Consider the following 23,646-nt stretch of genomic DNA (forward strand, 5'->3'; position numbering starts at 1 on the left):
ACCAAAATGCTAGAGGTATGAAGGACAATATTCATGAAGCAGAAAATGGCATGTTCTTACACCTGCCAGGTTAAGTCATATATAGTATGTCCCAGTGTTCTAGATACTTGTGTGAAGTGCAAGGGGGAAAAAGGTACAATAATTCATTGTTTATGGGAGTGTACAAACCTACAGCAATTCTGGAAGAGTGTGGTTGAATGTATAAGCCTTATATTCGAAAAGGATGTTCTTTTTCAAGCCAAACTCTTTGTTCTTGGGATATACCCTGAAGACTTTGTTGTGGCTCTGCAACAGTGGCTGCTTATTGACTTTGGACTTTTACAAGTCAGAAGGATAATTTCCACTATTTCCACTAGCATGGACATACATGCTATGGGAATGTGGACAAAGGAACTGGCAGCTTGTCTAGCTTTGGAGAAACTTACTTATATCATAAAAAGGAAAAACAAGAACTTTGCTTGGTGATGGAGCCCTTATATGAGTTTTTGGGAACTCATAATTTTGAATAATTTTGAACTGTAGGGAAACTATGCACTGCTGTAATTCTTTATTTTATTTGTTTGTTTTTGGTTTTGTTTTTTTGCAGGGTTGGGAATGGGTGCAAATATAAACACTTTTGTTCTTGTATCATGTTGATGTTTACATTTAATGTGGTAAAACTCAAAAAAAAAAAGATCAACACTCCTCAGGATATATTGGCAAAGCATTAGAAAATCTCACAGCATGAACAACTGTCCTCCAAAACACAATGTGCACTATGTAATCCAAAATGATATTGCCAGAAATGACATAAAATGTATTCTATAATGTCTGTTTGCAGGCCCACTGGTGCGTTTGGTTTCTGGAGAGAGCAGGAAGGAGGGCAGAGTGGAGGTTTTCATAAATGGCCAGTGGGGAAGCGTATGTGATGATGGCTGGAATGATGTAAATGCAGCTGTAGTGTGCAGACAGCTGGGATTCACGTTAGTATGATTACACCTTCTCTTATAGTTTGTCCCAAGAAAGCTAGACAAAACCTCATGGACTGTCCAAAATGGAAAGGAAGCATCATCCTCTTGGAAGCATGAAGCATGAAGCACTTTTTAGCCATGCTAGTAGCATTTACATGTTTATAACCATGTAGAAATCTTAACTAACAACCCAATTGAAAGGGAATAGAAATAACATACAGTAAGTTTAAACACACATGCTGTAAGTCTTGGTAGTCTTAAGGTGCTTCTGACAAATAATCAGTTAGTCACAGAAAAGGAGCATCAGGCAAAGTAACACTGCCTGGATTCCACCTCAGTTCTTTTCACAATCAAAATAGATGACAAGCAAAACCAGAGCCAAGTAATGTTTCAACACCAAAGTGTGTTTTGTAAAAATATATCATTTAAAACATGTGAGGGCTTGAATTATGGCATCATGCATGTGTACTATCACAGTAGAAAGAAAGAAAGAAAGAAAGAAAGAAAATGGGAATCTGAAAATAATAAAAATTTAAAGTACATAATACAGAAAATCATTTAACAAATGCTGCAGCAATGATGCATGTCTTTGTTGTCCCACCAGTGGTGTGGCTAAAGCTCGATCCATGGCGTACTTTGGTGAGGGTCAAGGTCCCATTCATCTGGACAACGTTCAATGCTCGGGCAATGAGTCATCTTTAGGCCAGTGTGCAGCTGAGGGTAGAGATGGCCATGATTGTCGCCACAGTGAGGATGCTGGTGTTATCTGTGATTACACTCTGGATCCTATGGGAGAAGGCACCCTGGCAATGCATACCTGTGGCCTGAGACTCAATAACCAGCGTCGGCGACGCAGGATCATAGGAGGAGATAAGTCACTGAGGTTAGTATACATGTACCCATACAGCACTCTGACTCCAATGAAATCTTAATAGATTCACATACACTCACAGTTATCTAAACTGGGTAAAACAGGTGCTATTAATTATCCTGTCTGACTTAAAAATGTGGGATAAGAGTCTGAATCTAATGGTGAAAAAAGAGAATAACTACCATATACAGTTTGGTATATGTGTATAATAAAATATAATGAATGTGTGTGTGTGTGTGTGTGTGTGTGTGTGTGTGTGTGTGTGTGTGTGTGTGTGTGTGTGTGTGTGCGCGCGCGCGCGTGTGTGTGTGTGATTTCAGGGGTGAGTGGCCCTGGCAGGTGTCTCTGTGGCTCAGGTCTCAGTCTAAAGGCAATCATCCTCTGTGTGGAGCATCCCTTATAAACCCATGTTGGGTTGTGACTGCTGCCCACTGCTTCAAGAGGTAGTAGACAGCACCCTCTGATGGTCACTTGTTTCCATTACAGACATTACATAGATAAAAATAGGATGCGTCCCTCTCCAGCTATGCATTAATAAAGGATATCTCCAGAGGATATCTCCAATGAGGAAAAGTATATTAAGGTATATTTTTGGAAGCATTTTAGTATACTTTCATGCACTGAAAATAAGCACACTTACTTTGTGTTAAATTGAAATCGCTTATGTTGAACTTTGTCATTATTGTGCATAACAAAAATACACTAATAGTTAATTTTTAATGGATTTTCAACATAATGCAAACACACTGAGACTTGAATGCACACATACAATTGTTTTTTGTTTGCTTATACTGTATTAACAATGCTCTCAAATTATGTCATACTAAAAGCACTACTTAAAGTTCATGTATTATAAATTGTTCTGAAGTTGAGTTTAAATATATCAACACCATACAAAGAATATTTTTAGTAGTAGTAATTTTAAATATAACAATTTTTACATATAAACAGAGTACAAAGCACATAAGTAAATCAAATAATAATGGGCCACATAATCTTCACTAAAACGGACAAATATTTTGGCAGGATATGTAAAATGTAGGCGCTCTGTAAACTGTAAACCTTATTTGGTTGCATTGTTTACCCAATACATATTTTGAAACTTATTATTTCACCCACACAAGATCAATATGAAAAGTCTAAACCACATTTTTTTATTGAGTCACTCAAATGTATAAGTAATTAGAAATCCAATCTGCTAACTAGTATTAACCTTGTAATTTTGACAGCATATTAAATGGTGGGCATTTCTGAAGACTATTATTTCAGTTTTTTCTTTGCTCTTCCAGGTTTGGCAGAGACCCAACTCGCTATGTGTTGCGCCTGGGTGACTACCACACTGAGGAGCAGGATGACTTTGAACGTACCTTGTCCCCCGAACGCATTGTTATCCACAGAAAGTACCACAGTCAGGGGTGGGAGTACGACATTGCTTTGCTGCGACTCAAAGGCACAGAGGGCAACTGTGTGGCATTCAACCCTCACACTGGTGCAGTATGTCTGCCAGAGCCAGGCAACAAGTGGGAGAAGAGGCCTGCTGCCTGTGTTATCACTGGCTGGGGCATCACAGGTACATCACTGCACTGACTGTCATATGTTGATCACTGCCCTCAAATGGGTCAAGTGTTTCATTACACTCTTGTTACAAATTGGAGAAAAATATATTACCTTTGGTATCTTAATCAACTAATGACGGCAACTTAAAGCTATGTAACTATTCTGCAATGAAATGTTGAAAAATGACCAGACCTATGTTATATATTTCGTTGAGTTGCGTACTTAAATTATCCCAAATGGCACTGGCACTGTGGTGGTCTGCCACATTGCGTCTACCAAAGAGTATACGCAAACAAGATAATACATCGGCGTTGTGGTTGTCTGCCAGAACCTGTCATAAATTGACTTTTATTCAGTTTTAAACCACAGTTTACAATAAACTCTTTAGATCTCTTAGATCTTTAACCATATATTTTAACTGAATGAAGGATTTTAGTCATTGGACATCTGGATCTTAAGTTATCAAAGAAACAAGCTGAACAAACGTTAGCAACAGCTTGGCTAGCAGCCCCTCCCAGACGTCCTCTTTCCACCGAACAGCGTTGGAGAAACACCGATTTTCAACATGAAACTGCTTTACTCACTGTTTTTACAGTTTTATTCCCCGTGTTTTGGAGAGGAGGAGACCTCTGCAAATTTGGCTCATGGTAAAAACCTGCTGAACGTCTGTATCTTAAGTTAGAGAAACAAGCTGAGCAAATGTTAGCAGCTGCTCAGCTAGCAGCCCCTCCTTACGTCCTGTGCCCACTGAACAGCGCCAGAGAAACACAGATTTTTTAAGTGAAACTGCTTTATTCATTGTATTCACCTGTTTTAATCACTGGATCTGTTTGTTCTGGAGTGGAGGAGACCTCTGTGGATAATTCGGCTCCCAGTAAAAACTTCCTCAGTATGGTTGTTTAACAATAAAGACAATAATTCCTATGATCCCACGCTACTTCACACCGTCATCAAACTCTGTCTTTTGTTATTGTTTTGACTGAGAGAACCCTAGCAGCAGACGTTACATATTGTGCATTTAAAAGAACATTATATCCATCTGGTATACATGCCTGTAGGCTGTGAAGCTTGACATCAGTTTGAGCTCTGGCAAAACAATTCAGTGTGATGTCAATCTGGCAAGGCCCTGCATTGGTCAGTCACATACATGGAAACGCACATTCCTGGTGGATTACTTTGTAACGTGAACAGATTATTACAGATATTTCTATTGTTTACCTTGCGATCATTGGGACAAAAGATAAAGTAGTTGCCAATGTGATAAGTTTCCATAGTTGCAAAATCCTGTATGTAAGTATTATAAAGGGCTATGCAGCATTTTGGCTTCTGAAAAACCTTCAGATTTACAGACCTGTTACTCAAACTGGACTTCCTGGATCGTATTTTATATCTCACCAGTACAGAAAGCAACATACCCCCACCAATGCAGCCCTCTGTGTTGATTTAACACAGGGGTGTTTTTGGTCTGAAACCCCGCTAATCCACAGAACACAACATTTTTCATAGGGACTATTTCGTCAGTAGAAATAGTTCCAATGGAAGGGTCTATGGATTATTTAGAGTAATCAGGATATTGTTTCTGCAAAGCGCTGTTGAATTTTTTAAAATACACTTTTAATTGTTGTGAGCAGCACAGATAAGAGAAATATAATAATCTCACAGAAAATGTGAGATAAGGGCTTTAATAAGGGCTTTTGTCACCATAAACATACATTTTAGAAATTTTAGTAATTGGAAAAAGTAGGAACCACTTACATACATACATACTCAGTTTTATTCCCTACAGTCTTCCCACATTTTTCAATCCAACATTTGCATTGGTATTGCATACATCATAGCTAATACTTTGGTATTACTCTCCTGGTAATCAATTTTTTTCCTGTCTGCCTCTGCTTTCAGACTCAGAGTACTCCCGCACGCTGCTACAAGCCTGGGTTCCCCTGCTCCCTGCTTGGAAGTGTAAAAAGAGATATGGTGATCGCTTCACCAGCCGCATGCTGTGTGCCGGAAGCCTATCAGAGCACCACCGTGTGGACAGTTGTCAGGGTGACAGTGGGGGTCCACTGGTTTGCCAGGGGGAGGGGGGCCGATGGATGCTGACAGGAGTCATCTCCTGGGGTCATGGCTGCGGTAACCCCTCCTTCCCTGGGGTGTACACACGGGTTAGCAGGTTCCTGCGATGGATTGACAAAGTCATCAACAAACCCTACAAGAACTGATGATGGGGAAGAACACTTTGGATTACCAGTGTCATTAATGTCATTAAGTGGCTTCAGGGCTGGTAGCAGTAGGTGTATGCCTAATGGCCTTTGTGTCTGTGTCGTGCCTCCTGGACTCCTACACCAAGCACTTCAGTCTTCTGTTTCTTTATCCCCCATCACTTCAAAAAGCATGTAAATGGCATTATGCTCTATATTATTTCCATGGTGTGGACTAATGTCAGATTGCTATACACTAGGAACACTTGTGTTGTGCCATATTGTGATGCAGATTTTACATGAGTAAAAGGGTGCTTATTGATGATGAGTTGTACTTGATGTTCCCCTAAACTGCAATATATGCCTTTGTCTTGCTCCTCTTCATCTAACCAGTTGGTTATTTGAAACAGCTACTTATTTAATTGCTTGCTTGCAATAGGTAAGCACTGAATAATGTCAGTCTCTTCCTGTGTAGACAATGTTTTTATTGAACAAGAAGTTTAGGGTTCTGTATGCTTCAAACAAACAAGTTTGTGCAAGTTTCGTCTAAACATGTCTGCAGGCAAAAGTGTGTATAACTGTTCCGAATGGCCACACTTGAAGGAGGGGTGAAAAGCCTGGCATCATAGTGAGGGCTAAGAAGTGATGAAAAGTGCACACTTTCAAACAATCATCTGCATACGTGGCCAATCACTTTATGAGGGTCACATGATTGTCCAACTGTCAGTGTCAGAGAGCTACAAATATGGTCAGATGTGCCCTCTCCTCTCCAATTCCAACATTGCTAAGATATAGGCGGAGGGGTTTCAGATGCTGTTCAACAATCTGACAAGCACTTTGTTTGAAGCATACTTTCAAACTTTAGTAGTGCTACCCTCCTGTCCCTACTGACAAATAAGGTTGCACTGCTTCACAATAATAGCCTTCATGTGGTTTGTCGGTGGAAAGCTTTTCATGTGGAGCAGCAGCAGCATCAGTTTTATTCAATAATTATAGCTCTAGTACAGCTATAGGAGAGTGACCAATGAGTAACCAATGAGGCTGCTGTTTGTTGGATGAAAGGATCATCAGGAACATAGGAGTGAAACACAACTTGCAACCAACTTGAGTCCTCTGCTGTGAGGCTGAGTGGAAATGCATATGATCATGGCTAGCTACTAAAGGTCTTCATGGGTCCAACTCTGATGTTCACGATGAACATGATGTTCCACCAATTAAGCTCAAATTAGACTTTAAACCTGTCATGTTCCTTTTCATTTGGTGCAAAATGTTTGACCCAAGGACCATATGTGGACTGGACATTTGTGAACACATCTGGCACTTGGTGCCACCATAGGCACCCAGTGCCCAGTAGTATCACTAAAACCCCAGGTGCTTCCACTATTAACATATAGACGTTATAGCGGGACCCTGCCCCACCTTATTACATTGATTTTAATTTGGACCCAGCCTGAGTGGGGTCTCAGATAATAGTAACCCCAGTGGACTCATGAAGACCTCTACTTAAATAGTGCTATACTAAGCTAGTCATGTGAAAAGCTCAATGAAATTGCACTAAAATGCATGCCTTACAATCACATTTGGTCACCTGTAAATAAGAACTTCATGCAGGCAGGCAGAATGACAGTGATGGGGAAAAAACAAAAATCTTTGAAGAATGATATGTTTCAATAATGAATTTGTTTTTTATTTGTTATTTGCTTAATCAACATTCCAAGTGTGCATCTCTTAACCAAAAAAAAACAGGTCAAATCATTATTCATTATTATTCTAACCATGATTGTTGACACATTTCTTTTTGCTAAGATTTAACTTATTACAGGTCTACAGTTACTGTCAACTACTTGACAGTTAAAAATGTAAAAAGTTTTTTAATGTTTTAATGTTGATTTTGTTAAACTGTATTTATTTAAGTAGTGTTAATTCTCACATGGTCACATTCCACTTTACGACTGGAGAAATGTAAACATTGATGTAAGCAGCCATGCTTCTGGGACATTTATGTGCCTCAGCTACAGAACATGTATTCAACCATAAAACTCTTAACAGAGACTAGCTGGCTAGTCTCTGTAAAGCTAAATTTAAAAAAGAAGCTTTTGTTCATTTTGGAGGTGCCATTCAATAAATGTTTCAAAACAAATTATTAGTTTCTCTACAATTCTAAACAAATTCCCCCACAATGTATGACCCATACTCTGTAAAACTGTAAAATTCTCAAAAGAATCCTACAAAAATACCTGCACTAATGACTTACATGGTCAATTCACTTTAATGTACATTTTCACAACACTAATTCCGTTTCTCTGTTGCTCTCACCTTTTCTGTTTAACACAAATACTGTTCTCACTAGTTTATTTTTATTCTGATCATTGTACTTTGTTCTTTCTCAATGTTCAATTGCTCTTAATGACACTCAGAATTTCCTGCAAGACTTACATTTCCTTAATGATGATGCAACTGCAACTGAAGATGATAAATATAGGAAGAGATTTATAAACAATATATAGATCAAGACAAAGAGACATGACTATAAGCTCACAGTCTGATCCAGTAATAATGTATTTGGTGATTTGCACTTGAAAAGACGTTAAGGTTAAAATACAGATTTACAATCCTGCTCACTTAGAAATATTAACAGATAATGTCCAATATTATTGTATTTTTATTGTATTTATTTATTGGGACAGTGTACAGTTTTTAATATAAAAGATGCACTGCACCAGAGTTAGCTCAAAGCCAATTTACATCCACAGTCCCCCACGATCAAAACATACAACAGCACAACAATAAACAGTACAAAGCAAAAAACACACAGAACACACCATACAAAATACAAAATACAGAGCTACACACAACAGCATATCACATACACCCACAATGTCAATTAGAAATTAATAATGTAAACTTGTAAAATTAAAAGGAAGACTACCTACGCTAATGAGAAGACCATAGATGGAGTTTGGACACAGTGGTCACAGAGCTGATTGGTCTTTTGTAGATTTTTTAATTTGGCCTTGAATGTATTGATTGAACTGCAGTTCTTCATATCATCAGGGAGGGCATTCCACTGAGTTGTGGCTTTCACAGAGAAAGCTGACTGTCCAAATGCAGTGCGACAAAATGGTATGGTACAATCTTGTATGGAGGATATTCTGGAGGATCTAATAGAACTTACTGAGCAAGTGTACACAAAGTCACATAGTGGAGGAGGGGCCAAACCATTTAAAATTCAATCTAAAATCCAATCTAAAATTCAAAAGCTTAGTAAACTGTATTTCTCCAGTACCCTACAGTGATGGAAATGCTGTTTCTCCAGCCTGCCCCCAACATGTGATGCAATAAGACATATGGGAAAGAACTCAGACTTAGAGTTTAGACATCAGAACCATTTGTTTGACACAAAGTCCATGCCTAGAGATTGCCTCCCCATTGGTTTACATTGTAAGGTGTGATGTGGCGTTCGAGTTATTACAAAGTTTTTAACAACTTTTGTTCAGCACAGTGTCATAAGTCATGTATTCAAGTTTGAAGCCAATACCATTAATGCCCTAGGAGGAGATAGCGTTTCTTGGGGGTCCAAAATTGGCACAAAGTCATACTTTCATATTGCAGACTTCCTGTTGGATTTAGGTCAGGGGTGTTGGCATATGATTTGTAGGTCTTGATGAGACGAATAATTGAGTTTTGGTTCGATCTCTCTACGACATTCCTACGGGCCGTGGCAGCCATATTAGAGCACATTTTGGCACTTTGGGGATTAATTATTACATTTTATCAAATTTTTCACCAGACCTGATGTGTGTGCCAAATTTGGTGAGTTTTAGAGCATGTTTAGGGGGTCAAATTAAGGGTTTAAGTGACGTAATAATAAAGAAAGAAAAAGAACAAGAACAAGAACAAGAAGAAAGAAACAAACACACGAAATACAATAGGGTCTTCGCCCCTTTGGGGCTCAGGCCCTAACAAACACACAAAATACAATAGAGTCTTCACCCCTTTGGGGCTCAGGCCCTAAATAGTGAAATAACCATTTGGACTGTCACCAGAGTAACTTGCTACAACTTTGCATAGTCAAGTCAAATCTTTGTGAACACCAACTTCATAGGCTATTTTTGAGAGCTGAATGCATTTTCAAGTGTGTGTTGAAATACATATACATAGATAGATACAGGGGGAAACCACATTCATTAGGGCCTGAGCCCCAAAGGGCGAAGGCACTATTGTCTTTCGTGTGTTTGTTTGTTTCTTTCTTTATTATTACGGGACATCAGACCTAAATTTGACCCCCTAAACATGCTCAAAGACTCACCAAATTTGGCACGCACATCAGGTCTGGTAAAAAATGTGATAAAATGTAAAAATTAACCCCCAAAGTGCCAAAATGTGCTCTCTAGTGCCATCTATGTAACTAAATGCTGACACCCCTGACCTAAATCCAACAGGAAGTCCACAATTAGCATTTCAAAATAAGACTTGGCCTCAATTTTGGCCTCCAAACATACGCTATCTCCTCTGAGGGCGTTAATGGTATCGCCTTCAAACTTTGATACATGACTTATGACACTGTGCTGAAAAAAAGTTGTTAAAAACTTTGTAATAACTTGAACAGTTTGGATTTTATAAGCCCCAAAAGTTGCAGTGCCACATCACCCTTACAATGTAAAGCAATCGGGAGGCATGACCTTTGTGTCAAACAGAGGCTTCTGACATCTAAACTAAGTCTGACCACTTTCAAACCTGCATCAATGGATTCGCAATGAAATTTCCTACAAAAATATGATTTTTAATGTAAGATTTGGCCAAACTCATGGGATTTATGAGGAGATTTCACAAGAAGTGCACTTTAACATTCTCCTCTCCAACTGAGAGGGAGAGAGAAGAGGGAAGAAAGGGGGGGGAGGGGTGTGTGCCACACACAGTGGAGGCTGGTCCATAGAGGCAGAGGAGCTTGATCCTCCTCTATTTTTTGAGAGGCAAGAGGGAGATCAAAATATAAAAAAGAATATTTGGTTGAAATAAACCATTACCAAATCTCAGTATTATTAGGGCCTGAGCCCCAAGGGGGCAAAGACCCTATTGTATTTCATGTGTTTGTTTTTTTTTCTTCTTCTTCTTCTTTCTTTATTATTACGCCACTTAAACCCTTATTTTGACCCCTTAAACATGCTCAAAAACTCACCAAATTTGGCACACATATCAGGTCAGGTGAAAAATTTGATAAAATGTAAAAATTATCCCCCAAAGTGCCAAAATGTGCTCTATAGCGCCACCTATGTATCTAATATGGCTGCCACAGCCCGTAGGAATGTCGTAGAAAGATCGAACCAAAACTCAATTATTCGTCTCATCAAGACCTACAAATCATATGCTGACACCCCTGGCCTAAATCCAACAGGAAGTCTGCGATATGCCCATCAAAGTACAACTTTGCGCCAATTTTGGACCCCCAAGAAATGCTATCTCCTCCTAGGGCGTTAATGGTATAGGCTTCAAACTTGAATACATGACTTATGACACTGTGCTGAACAAAAGTTGTTAAAAACTTTGTAATAACTCGAACGGTTTAGATATTGTAAGCCCTGAAAGTTGTAGTGCCACATCATACCTTACAATGTAAACCAATGGGGAGGCAATCTCTGGGCATGGACTTTGTGCCAAACTGAGGCGTCTGATACCTAAACTATAAGTCAGACCACTTTCAAACCTGTATCAGAAAATTCCTACTAAAATGTGGTTTTTAATGTAAGATTTGGCCAAAGTCATGGGACGTATGAAGATATTTCCATTAGAAGAGTGCTCTGAAATCCTGCTCTCAATCTGACAGGGAGAAGGAGGGGAGAAAGGTCGGGGATGGGTGTGACAGTTGTAGCTCAGTTTTATAGGATATAGCAGAAAGGTCTATATACTTACAGTACATTATATACAAACTTTGAATGAAGTTTGGTGTTATTATCAATTGTTTTACAATAATTGTAGGTCTTATATGTATAATCAGTAGTGGGGATGACCTATGAGGGGAAGGGAAAAAATGGAGTGAGGGTGACTGTTAAGTCAGTAGAAAAATAAAATCATAATTAAAGCTGCAAGCAGCGTTGAACGGGCCTTCGCGCCCTTGTGCACGTCGGGCCACGGCGCAGTCGAAGGGCTTCTATCACAGGCATGGGTGCCATTGGCTGGGCCTCCTGCAATTGCCACCAGGGTGAGCTGAGGGACGGCCTAAGGCATCGATGGATGGATGGATGGATGGATGGATGGATGGATGGATGGATGGATGGATGGATGGATTGATGGATGGATGGATGGATTAATGGATGGATGGATGGATGGATGGATAGATGGATGGATGGATGGATGGTTCCAGGTACTTATCTTTTCAGAATCAGCCTTTTCTTTTAACACTTTCTAGAGGACCTCTGGTCAAACATGAACTAATGAGCCCCTACTAACCCTCATTCCTCCCAGCCTGTGCAGTGTGGCCCCAGATTTGCTGTGTTTTCATTTAATTTAACACTAATTTAAGAATGTGCAACATAAAGCACAAACCTGAAATGATCAAGATCTTTCCACTTGATTTTTACACAGGGGTCCCCTTCAAGATTGGGCCTCATGGTCAGGTAACAAAGCTGAACACACCTTAAGACCCCTTATCATGTTAGATGGTAGATGGTAGATATTGTGCTTCAATGGTGCATACTCCCATATTCCTAAACATATTTTCAGTTGAATTCACATTGATACACAGTAAGTATTTCTGGGGATTTTCAAGTTTTCAGGGCCATTTGTGTTCTAGGGTCCTTGGGCAGTTGCTCATTTTTCCAGGTTATTGATCCAGCAGCCATGTATTCAGTGGGATGTGTTGACTCATTAAACAGGAACTCCAAAAAAATGTATTTATTTGTTTATTATTTGCTGTTCATATAGTGCCATGGATTCTTGTTGGCATATTATGTTGAAACACACAATAACTACATTGTGTGTAAAAAAACATTTTAGGATCATTGCAGGTGGTCAGACCTGTTTCAATGACAGCGGTGTGGCCAGTTACCCATAATGAGACAGAACCTGTTGTCTGTGACAGGGGGCATGGCCTATGGTTCAGGAGTGGCCAAATGACCCTTACAGGGGCCAATACGCTGTAACCATGGATGTATAATAAGAGCCGGATAGGGCACCGTCGCTCAGCCTTGCAGCCAATTTTTCCCAGTGGCCACTCACAGTATTGCAGCAAAAAATCCCTCTGCGGCCCAAAAAGGATTTTCCCCATAGACCACCATTGTAAAAGAGACGTCTGTAAAACTGTTGACAGGACACCTCGAACTGCAAACAATGTCAATTATGACTCTTTCTGTTATGGACTTTTGATCCATGGAGGTTTTATGTTTGTAAAACTTTTCTCAAGCCGAGAAAAGCGATTTAAAAATCTGTGACATCATCACAATGTAAAGTCTATGGGCCGAGCTGGAACTTGCAGGCAAACCCGGAAGCTGGAAACTTTTTTTTGGTGTATGCACCATACTCTGCTTCTGACTGGCTAGTACTCGTTGCCTTCAGTGGTTAGGTTGGTTAGGTTTAGGCATGAGGAGTAAGATGGTTAGGGTTAGGGTAAGATGTCAGGGTCAGAGCCAATCAGAGGCAGAGTAGGGGCAGGTCTTTGCAGAATGGGGGTGGGAAAAAAATAACTCAGCCATGGTGCTGCCTGCTACAGAATGTTGGACTGGTACAGCCTCCACTGGTTTGAAAGGGCCTGTGGAGCTCCTAATGCAAGGTGAAATGACAAATGACAACCTGTGACAGTGACATGAAAAACACTTTGCATACATACAGTAATCTTCATTGACACCCACTGTTGCAACTTACAGTTTTAAAATCTAAGAGCTTTAACCTCCAGTGTTCCCCTGGCATGGCTACATTGTGTTCTATCTCTGTCACAGCTCTCTGGAGACAACATGCCAACATTTTAGCCATTATGTCAATGACAAATGCACTGATTATTGAAGGTACCAAACTGAAGAAGGATCTTTATTTTTATTTATTGTAAGAGGTTTACTCATGGGAATTCTTACTTTATCATTTGCAGCTGCAGCCAGATTGGTTGGGGGGCCATCAGGCAACAGCGGGCTTCTGGAGGTGTAACTGAATGGCCAGTGGGGGGCAGTATGTGACACACACAGGACCAACCGTGATGCCAGCGTCATATGCAGACAGCTGGGACTGGGGTGAGAGCAGTCTCACAGACCTAGACATGTTTCTAATTAAAGTACACATCTGGAGATGACTGTGAAACTGTGGTTGTCAACAGCAGTGAAATTCAATCAAAGCAATCCATATTACTTCCAATTTTTGCAGATTGTAGTTTGACTTACTGCTTCTTCTCTGTGGTCTTCATGGGAATTGTTTTGAAATTCAAACGTGGTTTGCAGTTTCATTGTTCCCTTCCACATTAAAACAAAAACCAGCATGGACCTGATATACAGATATACAGCAGACCCTGCAAAACCAGTGACTAGCTGTATCAAGGTCACTAATTGCTTGCTTGTTACTGCTTGCTTGTTGTTATCTGTTATACATTATTTCTACATTTAGCATGTTTAGGAATTGACCAAATGAGACATCATTAACAAAAGTTCCTTCTTTTCTTTAACTGGGTAACAATGAAATTAATTAAATGAAATTTATTTAGCTTATTTTGTGTATTTGCATTTGTCCTTTTAAATACTTATTGCTGAAACTTTTTATCCTATCCACACCCTTCACCAGTCATTCATATGACTGGTAAAGATCAGGTCTCTTTGTTTTTTGGTTTATTGTTAACAAATTCAAAAGATTCGTCTACCAAAATGCTAGAGGTATGAAGGACAATATTCATGAAGCAGAAAATGGCATGTTTTAGGGCTAGACCCAGTCTATTAATGCAAAAATTAAGTTATTACAATACAAATGGTTAATGCAAATTATCTTACACCTGCCAGGTTGAGTCATATACAGTCATATACATGTCCCAGTGTTCTAGATACTTGTGTGAAGTGCAGGAGGGAAAAAGGTACATTAATTCATTGTTTATGGAAGAGTAATTCTGGAAGAGTGTGGTTGAATGTATAAGCCTTATATTCGGAAAGGATGTTCTTTTTCAAGCCAAACTCTTTGTTCTTGGGATATACCCTGAAGACTTTGTTGTAGCTCTGCAACAGTGGCTGCTTATTGACTTTGGACTTTTACAAGCCAGAAGGATAATTTCCACTATTATGGAAGAGCATGGACATACATGCTATGGGAATGTGGACAAAGGAACTGGCAGCTTGTCTAGCTTTGGAGAAACTTACTTATATCATAAAAAGGAAAAACAAGAACTTTGCTTGATGATGGAGCCCTTATGAGTTTTTTGGAACTCATAATTTTGAATAATTTTGAACTGTAGGGAAACTATGCACTGCTGTAATTCTTTATCTATTTTATTTTATTTGTTTGTTTTTGTTTTTGGTTTTTTTTGCAGGGGTGGGAATATAAACACTTCTGTTTTTGTATCATGTTGATGTTTACATTTAATGTGGTAAAACTCAAAAAAAAAAAAAAAAGATCAACACTCCTAAAGATATGTTTTTTTTTTATGCATAAAATGTATTCTATAATGTCTGTTTGCAGGCCCACTGGTGCGTTTGGTTTCTGGAGAGAGCAGGAAGGAGGGCAGAGTGGAGGTTTTCATAAATGGCCAGTGGGGAAGCGTATGTGATGATGGTTGGAATGATGTAAATGCAGCTGTAGTGTGCAGACAGCTGGGATTCACGTTAGTATGATTACACCTTCTCTTATAGTTTGTCCTAAGAAAGCTAGACAAAACCTCATGGACTGTCCAAAATGGAAAGGAAGCATCATCCTCTTGGAAGCATGAAGCATGAAGCATTTTTTAGCCATGCTAGTAGCATTTACATGTTTATAACCATGTAGAAATCTTAACTAACAACCCAATTGAAAGGGAATAGAAATAACATACAGTAAGTTTAAACACACATGCTGTAAGTCTTGGTAGTCTTAAGGTGCTTCTGACAAATAATCAGTTAGTCACAGAAAAGGAGCATCAGGCAAAGTAACACTGCCTGGATTCCACCTCAGTTCTTTTCACAATCAAAATAGATGACAAGCAAAACCAGAGCCAAGTAATGTTTCAACACCAAAGTGTGTTTTGTAAAAAATATATCATTTAAAACATGTGAGGGCTTGAATTATGGAATTATGCATGTGTACTATCACAGTAGAAAGAAAGAAAGAAAGAAAGAAAGAAAATGGGAATCTGGAAATAATAAAAATTTAAAGTACATAATACAGAAAATCATTTAACAAATGCTGCAGCAATGATGCATGTCTTTGTTGTCCCACCAGTGGTGTGGCTAAAGCTCGATCCATGGCGTACTTTGGTGAGGGTCAAGGTCCCATTCATCTGGACAACGTTCAATGCTCGGGCAATGAGTCATCTTTAGGCCAGTGTGCAGCTGAGGGTAGAGATGGCCATGATTGTCGCCACAGTGAGGATGCTGGTGTTATCTGTGATTACACTCTGGATCCTATGGGAGAAGGCACCCTGGCAATGCATACCTGTGGCCTGAGACTCAATAACCAGCGTCGGCGACGCAGGATCATAGGAGGAGATAAGTCACTGAGGTTAGTATACATGTACCCATACAGCACTCTGACTCCAATGAAATCTTAATAGATTCACATACACTCACAATTATCTAAACTGGGTAAAACAGGTGCTATTAATTATCCTGTCTGACTTAAAAATGTGGGATAAGAGTCTGAATCTAATGGTGAAAAAAGAGAATAACTACCATATACAGTTTGGTATATGTGTATAATAAAATATAATGAATGTGTGTGTGTGTGTGTGTGTGTGTGTGTGTGTGTGTGTGTGTGTGTGTGTGTGTGTGTGTGTGCGTGCGTGTGTGTGTGTGATTTCAGGGGTGAGTGGCCCTGGCAGGTGTCTCTGTGGCTCAGGTCTCAGTCTAAAGGCAATCATCCTCTGTGTGGAACATCCCTTATAAACCCATGTTGGGTTGTGACTGCTGCCCACTGCTTCAAGAGGTAGTAGACAGCACCCTCTGATGGTCACTTGTTTCCATTACAGACATTACATAGATAAAAATAGGATGCGTCCCTCTCCAGCTATGCATTAATAAAGGATATCTCCAGAGGATATCTCCAATGAGGAAAAGTATATTAAGGTATATTTTTGGACGCATTTTAGTATACTTTCATGCACTGAAAATAAGCACACTTACTTTGTGTTAAATTTAAATCACTTATGTTAAACTTTGTCATTATTGTGCATAACAAAAATACACTAATAGTTAATTTTTAATGGATTCTCAACATAATGCAAACACACTGAGACTTGAATGCACACATACAATTGGTTTTACAATGCTCTCAAATTATGTCATACTAAAAGCACAACTTAAAGTTCATGTATTATAAATTGTTCTTGTTCTTGTTGTTCTTGTTGAGTTTAAATATATCAACAATGGACGAATATTTTGGCAGGAAATGTAAAATGTAGGCGCTCTGTAAACTGTAAACCTTATTTGGTTGCATTGTTTACCCAATACATATTTTGAAACTTATTATTTCACCCACACAAGATCAATATGAAAAGTCTAAACCACATTTTTTAATTGAGTCACTCAAATGTATAAGTAATTAGAAATCCAATCTGCTAACTAGTATTAACCTTGTAATTTTGACAGCATATTAAATGGTGGGCATTTCTGAAGAATATTATTTCAGTTTTTTCTTTGCTCTTCCAGGTTTGGCAGAGACCCAACTCGCTATGTGTTGCGCCTGGGTGACTACCACACTGAGGAGCAGGACGACTTTGAACGTACCTTGTCCCCCGAACGCATTGTTATCCACAGAAAGTACCACAGTCAGGGGTGGGAGTACGACATCGCTTTGCTGCGACTCAAAGGCACAGAGGGCAACTGTGTGGCATTCAACCCTCACACTGGTGCAGTATGTCTGCCAGAGCCAGGCAACGAGTGGGGGAAGAGGCCTGCTGCCTGTGTGATCACTGGCTGGGGCATCACAGGTACATCACTACTCTGACTGTCATATGTTGATCACTGCCCTCAAATGGGTCAAGTGTTTCATTACACTCTTGTTACAAATTGGAGAAAAATATATTACCTTTGGTATCTTAATCAACTAATGACGGCAACTTAAAGCTATGTAACTATTCTGCAATAAAATGTTGAAAAATGACCAGACCTATGTTATATATTTCGTTGAGTTGCGTACTTAAATTATCCCAAATGGCACTGGCACTGTGGTGGCCTGCCACATTGCGTCTACCAAAGAGTATACGCAAACAAGATAATACATCGGCGTTGTGGTTGTCTGCCAGAACCTGTCATAAATTGACTTTTATTCAGTTTTAAACCACAGTTTACAATAAACTCTTTAGATCTCTTAGATCTTTAACCATATATTTTAACTGAATGAAGGATTTTAGTCATTGGACATCTGGATCTTAAGTTATCAAAGAAACAAGCTGAGCAAACGTTAGCAACAGCTTGGCTAGCAGCCCCTCCCAGACGTCCTCTTTCCACCGAACAGCGTTGGAGAAACACCGATTTTCAACATGAAACTGCTTTACTCACTGTTTTTACAGTTTTATTCCCCGTGTTTTGGAGAGGAGGAGACCTCTGTGAATTTGGCTCATGGTAAAAACCTGCTGAACGTCTGTATCTTAAGTTAGAGAAACAAGCTGAGCAAATGTTAGCAGCTGCTCAGCTAGCAGCCCCTCCTTACGTCCTGTGCCCACTGAACAGCACCAGAGAAACACAGATTTTTTAAGTGAAACTGCTTTATTCATTGTATTCACCTGTTTTAATCACTGGATCTGTTTGTTCTGGAGTGGAGGAGACCTCTGCGGATAATGCGTCTCCCGGTAAAAACATCCTCAATAGCTGGTTGTTTGACAATAAAGACAATAATTCCTATGATCCCACGCTACTTCACACCGTCATCAAACTCTGTCTTTTGTTATTGTTTTGATTGAGAGAACCCTAGCAGCAGAGGTTACATATTGTGCATTTAAAAGAACATTATATCCATCTGGTATACATGCCTGTAGGCTGTGAAGCTTGACATCAGTTTGAGCTCTGGCAAAACAATTCAGTGTGATGTCAATCTGGCAAGGCCCTGCATTGGTCAGTCACTTACATGGAAACGCACATTCCTGGTGGATTACTTTGAAACGTGAACAGATTATTTCTATTGTTTACCTTGCGATCATTGGGACGAAAGATAAAGTAGTTGCCACTGTGATAAGTTTCCATAGTTGCAAAATCCTGTATGTAAGTATTATAAAGGGCTATGCAGCATTTTGGCTTCTGAAAAACCTTCAGATTTACAGACCTGTTACTCAAACTGGACTGCCTGGATCGTATTTTATATCTCACTAGTACAGAAAGCAACATACCCCCACCGATGCAGCCCCCTGTGTTGATTTAACACAGGGGTGTTTTTGGTCTGAAACCCCGCTAATCCACAGAACACAACATTTTTCATAGGGACTATTTCGTCAGTAGAAATAGTTCCAATGGAAGGGTCTATGGATTATTTAGAGTAATCAGGATATTGTTTCTGCAAAGCGCTGTTGAATTTTTTAAAATACACTTTTAATTGTTGTGAGCAGCACAGATAAGAGAAATATAATAATCTCACAGAAAATGTGAGAAAAGGGCTTTAATAAGGGCTTTTGTCACCATAAACATACATTTTAGAAATTTTAGTAATTGGAAAAAGTAGGAACCACTTACATACATACATACTCAGTTTTATTCCCTACAGTCTTCCCACATTTTTCAATCCAACATTTGCATTGGTATTGCATACATCATAGCTAATACTTTGGTATTACTCTCCTGGTAATCAATTTTTTTCCTGTCTGCCTCTGCTTTCAGACTCAGAGTACTCCCGCACGCTGCTACAAGCCTGGGTTCCCCTGCTCCCTGCTTGGAAGTGTAAAAAGAGATATGGTGATCGCTTCACCAGCCGCATGCTGTGTGCCGGGAGCCTATCAGAGCACCACCGTGTGGACAGTTGTCAGGGTGACAGTGGGGGTCCACTGGTTTGCCAGGGGGAGGGGGGCCGATGGATGCTGACAGGAGTCATCTCCTGGGGTCATGGCTGCGGTAATCCCTCCTTCCCTGGGGTGTACACACGGGTTAGCAGGTTCCTGCGATGGATTGACAAAGTCATCAACAAACCCTACAAGAACTGATGATGGGGAAGAACACTTTGGATTACCAGTGTCATTAATGTCATTAAGTGGCTTCAGGGCTGGTAGCAGTAGGTGTATGCCTAATGGCCTTTGTGTCTGTGTCGTGCCTCCTGGACTCCTACACCAAGCACTTCAGTCTTCTGTTTCTTTATCCCCCATCACTTCAAAAAGCATGTAAATGGCATTATGCTCTATATTATTTCCATGGTGTGGACTAATGTCAGATTGCTATACACTAGGAACACTTGTGTTGTGCCATATTGTGATGCAGATTTTACATGAGTAAAAGGGTGCTTATTGATGATGAGTTGTACTTGATGCTCCCCTAAACTGCAATATATGCCTTTGTCTTGCTCCTCTTCATCTAACCAATTGGTTATTTGAAACAGCTGCTTATTTAATTGCTTGCTTGCAATAGGTAAGCACTGAATAATGTCAGTCTCTTCCTGTGTAGACAATGTTTTTATTGAACAAGAAGTTTAGGGTTCTGTATGCTTCAAACAAACAAGTTTGTGCAAGTTTCGTCTAAACATGTCTGCAGGCAAAAGTGTGTATAACTGTTCCGAATGGCCACACTTGAAGGAGGGGTGAAAAGCCTGGCATCATAGTGAGGGCTAAGAAGTGATGAAAAGTGCACACTTTCAAACAATCATCTGCATACGTGGCCAATCACTTTATGAGGGTCACATGATTGTCCAACTGTCAGTGTCAGAGAGCTACAAATATGGTCAGATGTGCCCTCTCCTCTCCAATTCCAACATTGCTAAGATATAGGCGGAGGGGTTTCAGATGCTGTTCAACAATCTGACAAGCACTTTGTTTGAAGCATACTTACAAACTTTAGTAGTGCTACCCTCCTGTCCCTACTGACAAATAAGGTTGCACTGCTTCACAATAATAGCCTTCATGTGGTTTGTCGGTGGAAAGCTTTTCATGTGGAGCAGCAGCAGCATCAGTTTTATTCAATAATTATAGCTCTAGTACAGCTATAGGAGATTGACCAATGAGTAACCAATGAGGCTGCTGTTTGTTGGATGAAAGGATCATCAGGAACATAGGAGTGAAACACAACTTGCAACCAACTTGAGTCCTCTGCTGTGAGGCTGCGGTGGAAATGCATATGATCATGGCTAGCTACTAAAGGTCTTCATGGGTCCAACTCTGATGTTCATGATGAACATGATGTTCCACCAATTAAGCTCAAATTAGACTTTAAACCTGCCATGTTCCTTTTCATTTGGTGCAAAATGTTTGACCCAAGGACCATATGTGGACTGGACATTTGTGAACACATCTGGCACTTGGTGCCACCATAGGCACCCAGTGCCCAGTAGTATCACTAAAACCCCAGGTGCTTCCACTATTAACATATAGACGTTTTTGCAATATAGCGGGACACTGCCCCACCTTATTACATTGATTTTAATTTGGACCCAGTCTGAGTGGGGTCTCAGATAATAGTAACCCCAGTGGACTCATGAAGACCTCTACTTAAATAGTGCTATACTAAGCTAGTCATGTGAAAAGCTCAATGAAATTGCACTAAAATGCATGCCTTACAATCACATTTGGTCACCTGTAAATAAGAACTTCATGCAGGCAGGCAGAATGACAGTGATGGGGAAAAAACAAAAATCTTTGAAGAATGATATGTTTCAATAATGAATTTGTTTTTTATTTGTTATTTGCTTAATCAACATTCCAAGTGTGCATCTCTTAACCAAAAAAACAGGTCAAATCATTATTCATTATTATTCTAACCATGATTGTTGACACATTTCTTTTTGCTAAGATTTAACTTATTACAGGTCTACAGTTACTGTCAACTACTTGACAGTTAAAAATGTAAAAAGTTTTTTAATGTTTTAATGTTGATTTTGTTAAACTGTATTTATTTAAGTAGTGTTAATTCTCACATGGTCACATTCCACTTTACGACTAGAGAAATGTAAACATTGATGTAAGCAGCCATGCTTCTGGGACATTTATGTGCCTCAGCTACAGAACATGTATTCAACCATAAAACTCTTAACAGAGACTAGCTGGCTAGTCTCTGTAAAGCTAAATTTAAAAAAGAAGCTTTTTGTTCATTTTGGAGGTGCCATTCAATAAATGTTTCAAAACAAATTATTAGTTTCTCTACAATTCTAAACAAATTCCCCCACAATGTATGACCCATACTCTGTAAAACTGTAAAATTCTCAAAAGAATCCTACAAAAATACCTGCACTAATGGCTTACATGGTCAATTCACTTTAATGTACATTTCCACAACACTAATTCCGTTTCTCTGTTGCTCTCACCTTTTCTTTTTAACACAAATACTGTTCTCACTAGTTAATTTATTCTGATCATTGTACTTTGTTCTTTCTCAATGTTCAATTGCTCTTAATGACACTCAGAATTTCCTGCAAGTGTTTAATGTGAAACAGATTGAGGAAGGATTAAGTTTGCAGACAGCAAATTAACACAACAGAATACAGGGATAAAAAAAAAAAAAAAACAGTATATGTATTATTTGTTGCCTTATGCACACATAGAAATACAGAAACAAAACAAAGCAATGTTAAGCACACACTAAGGCACTTAAAAAATAACAACATAGAACACATAGAACCAATTGCTACTCAAATACAAAACAATATTTTTATACATCGGTAATCCTGAGTAGAATATATGTAAATTGAAAATAAATGATCAAATAACATTTCACTGATTAACTTCACATAGTTGTGTGAGAGCTCATGCTGTACAAAACAGTCTGCAGAGTTTACACCAAGGAGGATTAATTCCTCCTCTTCATCATCATCATCAAGTCCACACACTTCACAAAAGTAATAAATGATCCCCAAACTTTTCTCTAACACAAAAGACTGAATAGCATCTGCCTAGCCCATTGTGTAATTGCAATCAATTATTTAGCATTTAGAAAAAAAGATCTATCATTATTCATCTTCCTATGAATAAAATTGTGTTCTTCTGGATACAACCCTAAAATAAAAAACTAAGAATGCATTGGAATGCTTTTAGAAATAATCTTTTCCACTTCATTTCTTACCTCCTTCCAGAGGAGTTCTATTTTTCTGCATTGCCAAATACAGTTTAACAATGTCCCATTCACTTCGGTGCATTTAGTGCAGAAATCTGAAATGTTTTTTATTATATTTATCCAGTTTTACCAGAGTGACATGTGTTTGCATTTACAAATTATACTGTATTAATCTGAGTCGAGTACTTATTGACTGAGCATGAGTCTCAGTGCAAGCCAATGACAAGAGTTATCTATGGAACTGGATAACAATACGTTGTAAAATTCTGATATAACAGCTTCAACTAGACTGTCCATAATCACCATTTTTTCCTAAATAGATTTGGGGGTGTTTAGTGAGTTAGCACCCTATTTCAGCTTACACTAATAAAATTTAGATTTTTTTTTTTTTTTTCCAAATGACGTCATGTTATCTGTGTTACATAAATACAAATCTTGGATTTTTTTCCTGTCCGTTTGAACAGGGAGAATTGTTACTAGAATATAATTAAAATGCAGAGAACCTGTGTCTGATAAGAGCCTGGTTCCTACTTTAGCTCAGGTACATAAAGAACATACCCACTATTTGAAAATTTAGGATAAACAAGAAATCTTGAACGTCTGGCCAGCACTTGTTGTTGGATCTTGTATACTTGAGAAAAACTTCTAGTTTTCATTTGAACTAGCGCATGGGCTGTTAATAAGCTAAATGGTGTTGAAGCTGAGATACCTCAGACCTGGACCTGCAACATTTTATTGAATTT

The 23,646-nt window shown here is 39.1% G+C and overlaps 2 protein-coding genes across 2 annotated transcripts in view; both read left to right on the forward strand.

Annotated features, from left to right (window-relative positions):
• The window catches only part of si:ch211-51a6.2 (neurotrypsin), a 32,967-nt gene extending 25,288 nt beyond the window's left edge, over positions 1-7,679 (forward strand). The window contains exons 11-15 of the mRNA XM_042432581.1: positions 821-962; positions 1,555-1,833; positions 2,142-2,264; positions 3,111-3,391; positions 5,278-7,679. Coding sequence (XP_042288515.1) covers positions 821-962; positions 1,555-1,833; positions 2,142-2,264; positions 3,111-3,391; positions 5,278-5,597 — 1,145 coding nt within the window. The 3' untranslated portion in view covers positions 5,598-7,679. The remainder of the gene's footprint in view (positions 1-820; positions 963-1,554; positions 1,834-2,141; positions 2,265-3,110; positions 3,392-5,277) is intronic.
• A 7,529-nt stretch (positions 7,680-15,208) lies between these two features.
• Positions 15,209-21,763, forward strand: LOC121912167 (neurotrypsin-like; the record flags this gene model as incomplete). Its single annotated transcript, XM_042434270.1, has 5 exons — positions 15,209-15,357; positions 15,951-16,229; positions 16,530-16,652; positions 17,375-17,655; positions 19,535-21,763. Coding segments are annotated over 5 exons (1,152 nt in total), but the record flags the coding sequence as incomplete, so codon positions are not given.
• Positions 21,764-23,646: the final 1,883 nt, after the last annotated feature.

Source organism: Thunnus maccoyii, chromosome 14, assembly GCF_910596095.1.
Source record: "Thunnus maccoyii chromosome 14, fThuMac1.1, whole genome shotgun sequence".
NCBI lineage: Eukaryota > Metazoa > Chordata > Actinopteri > Scombriformes > Scombridae > Thunnus > Thunnus maccoyii.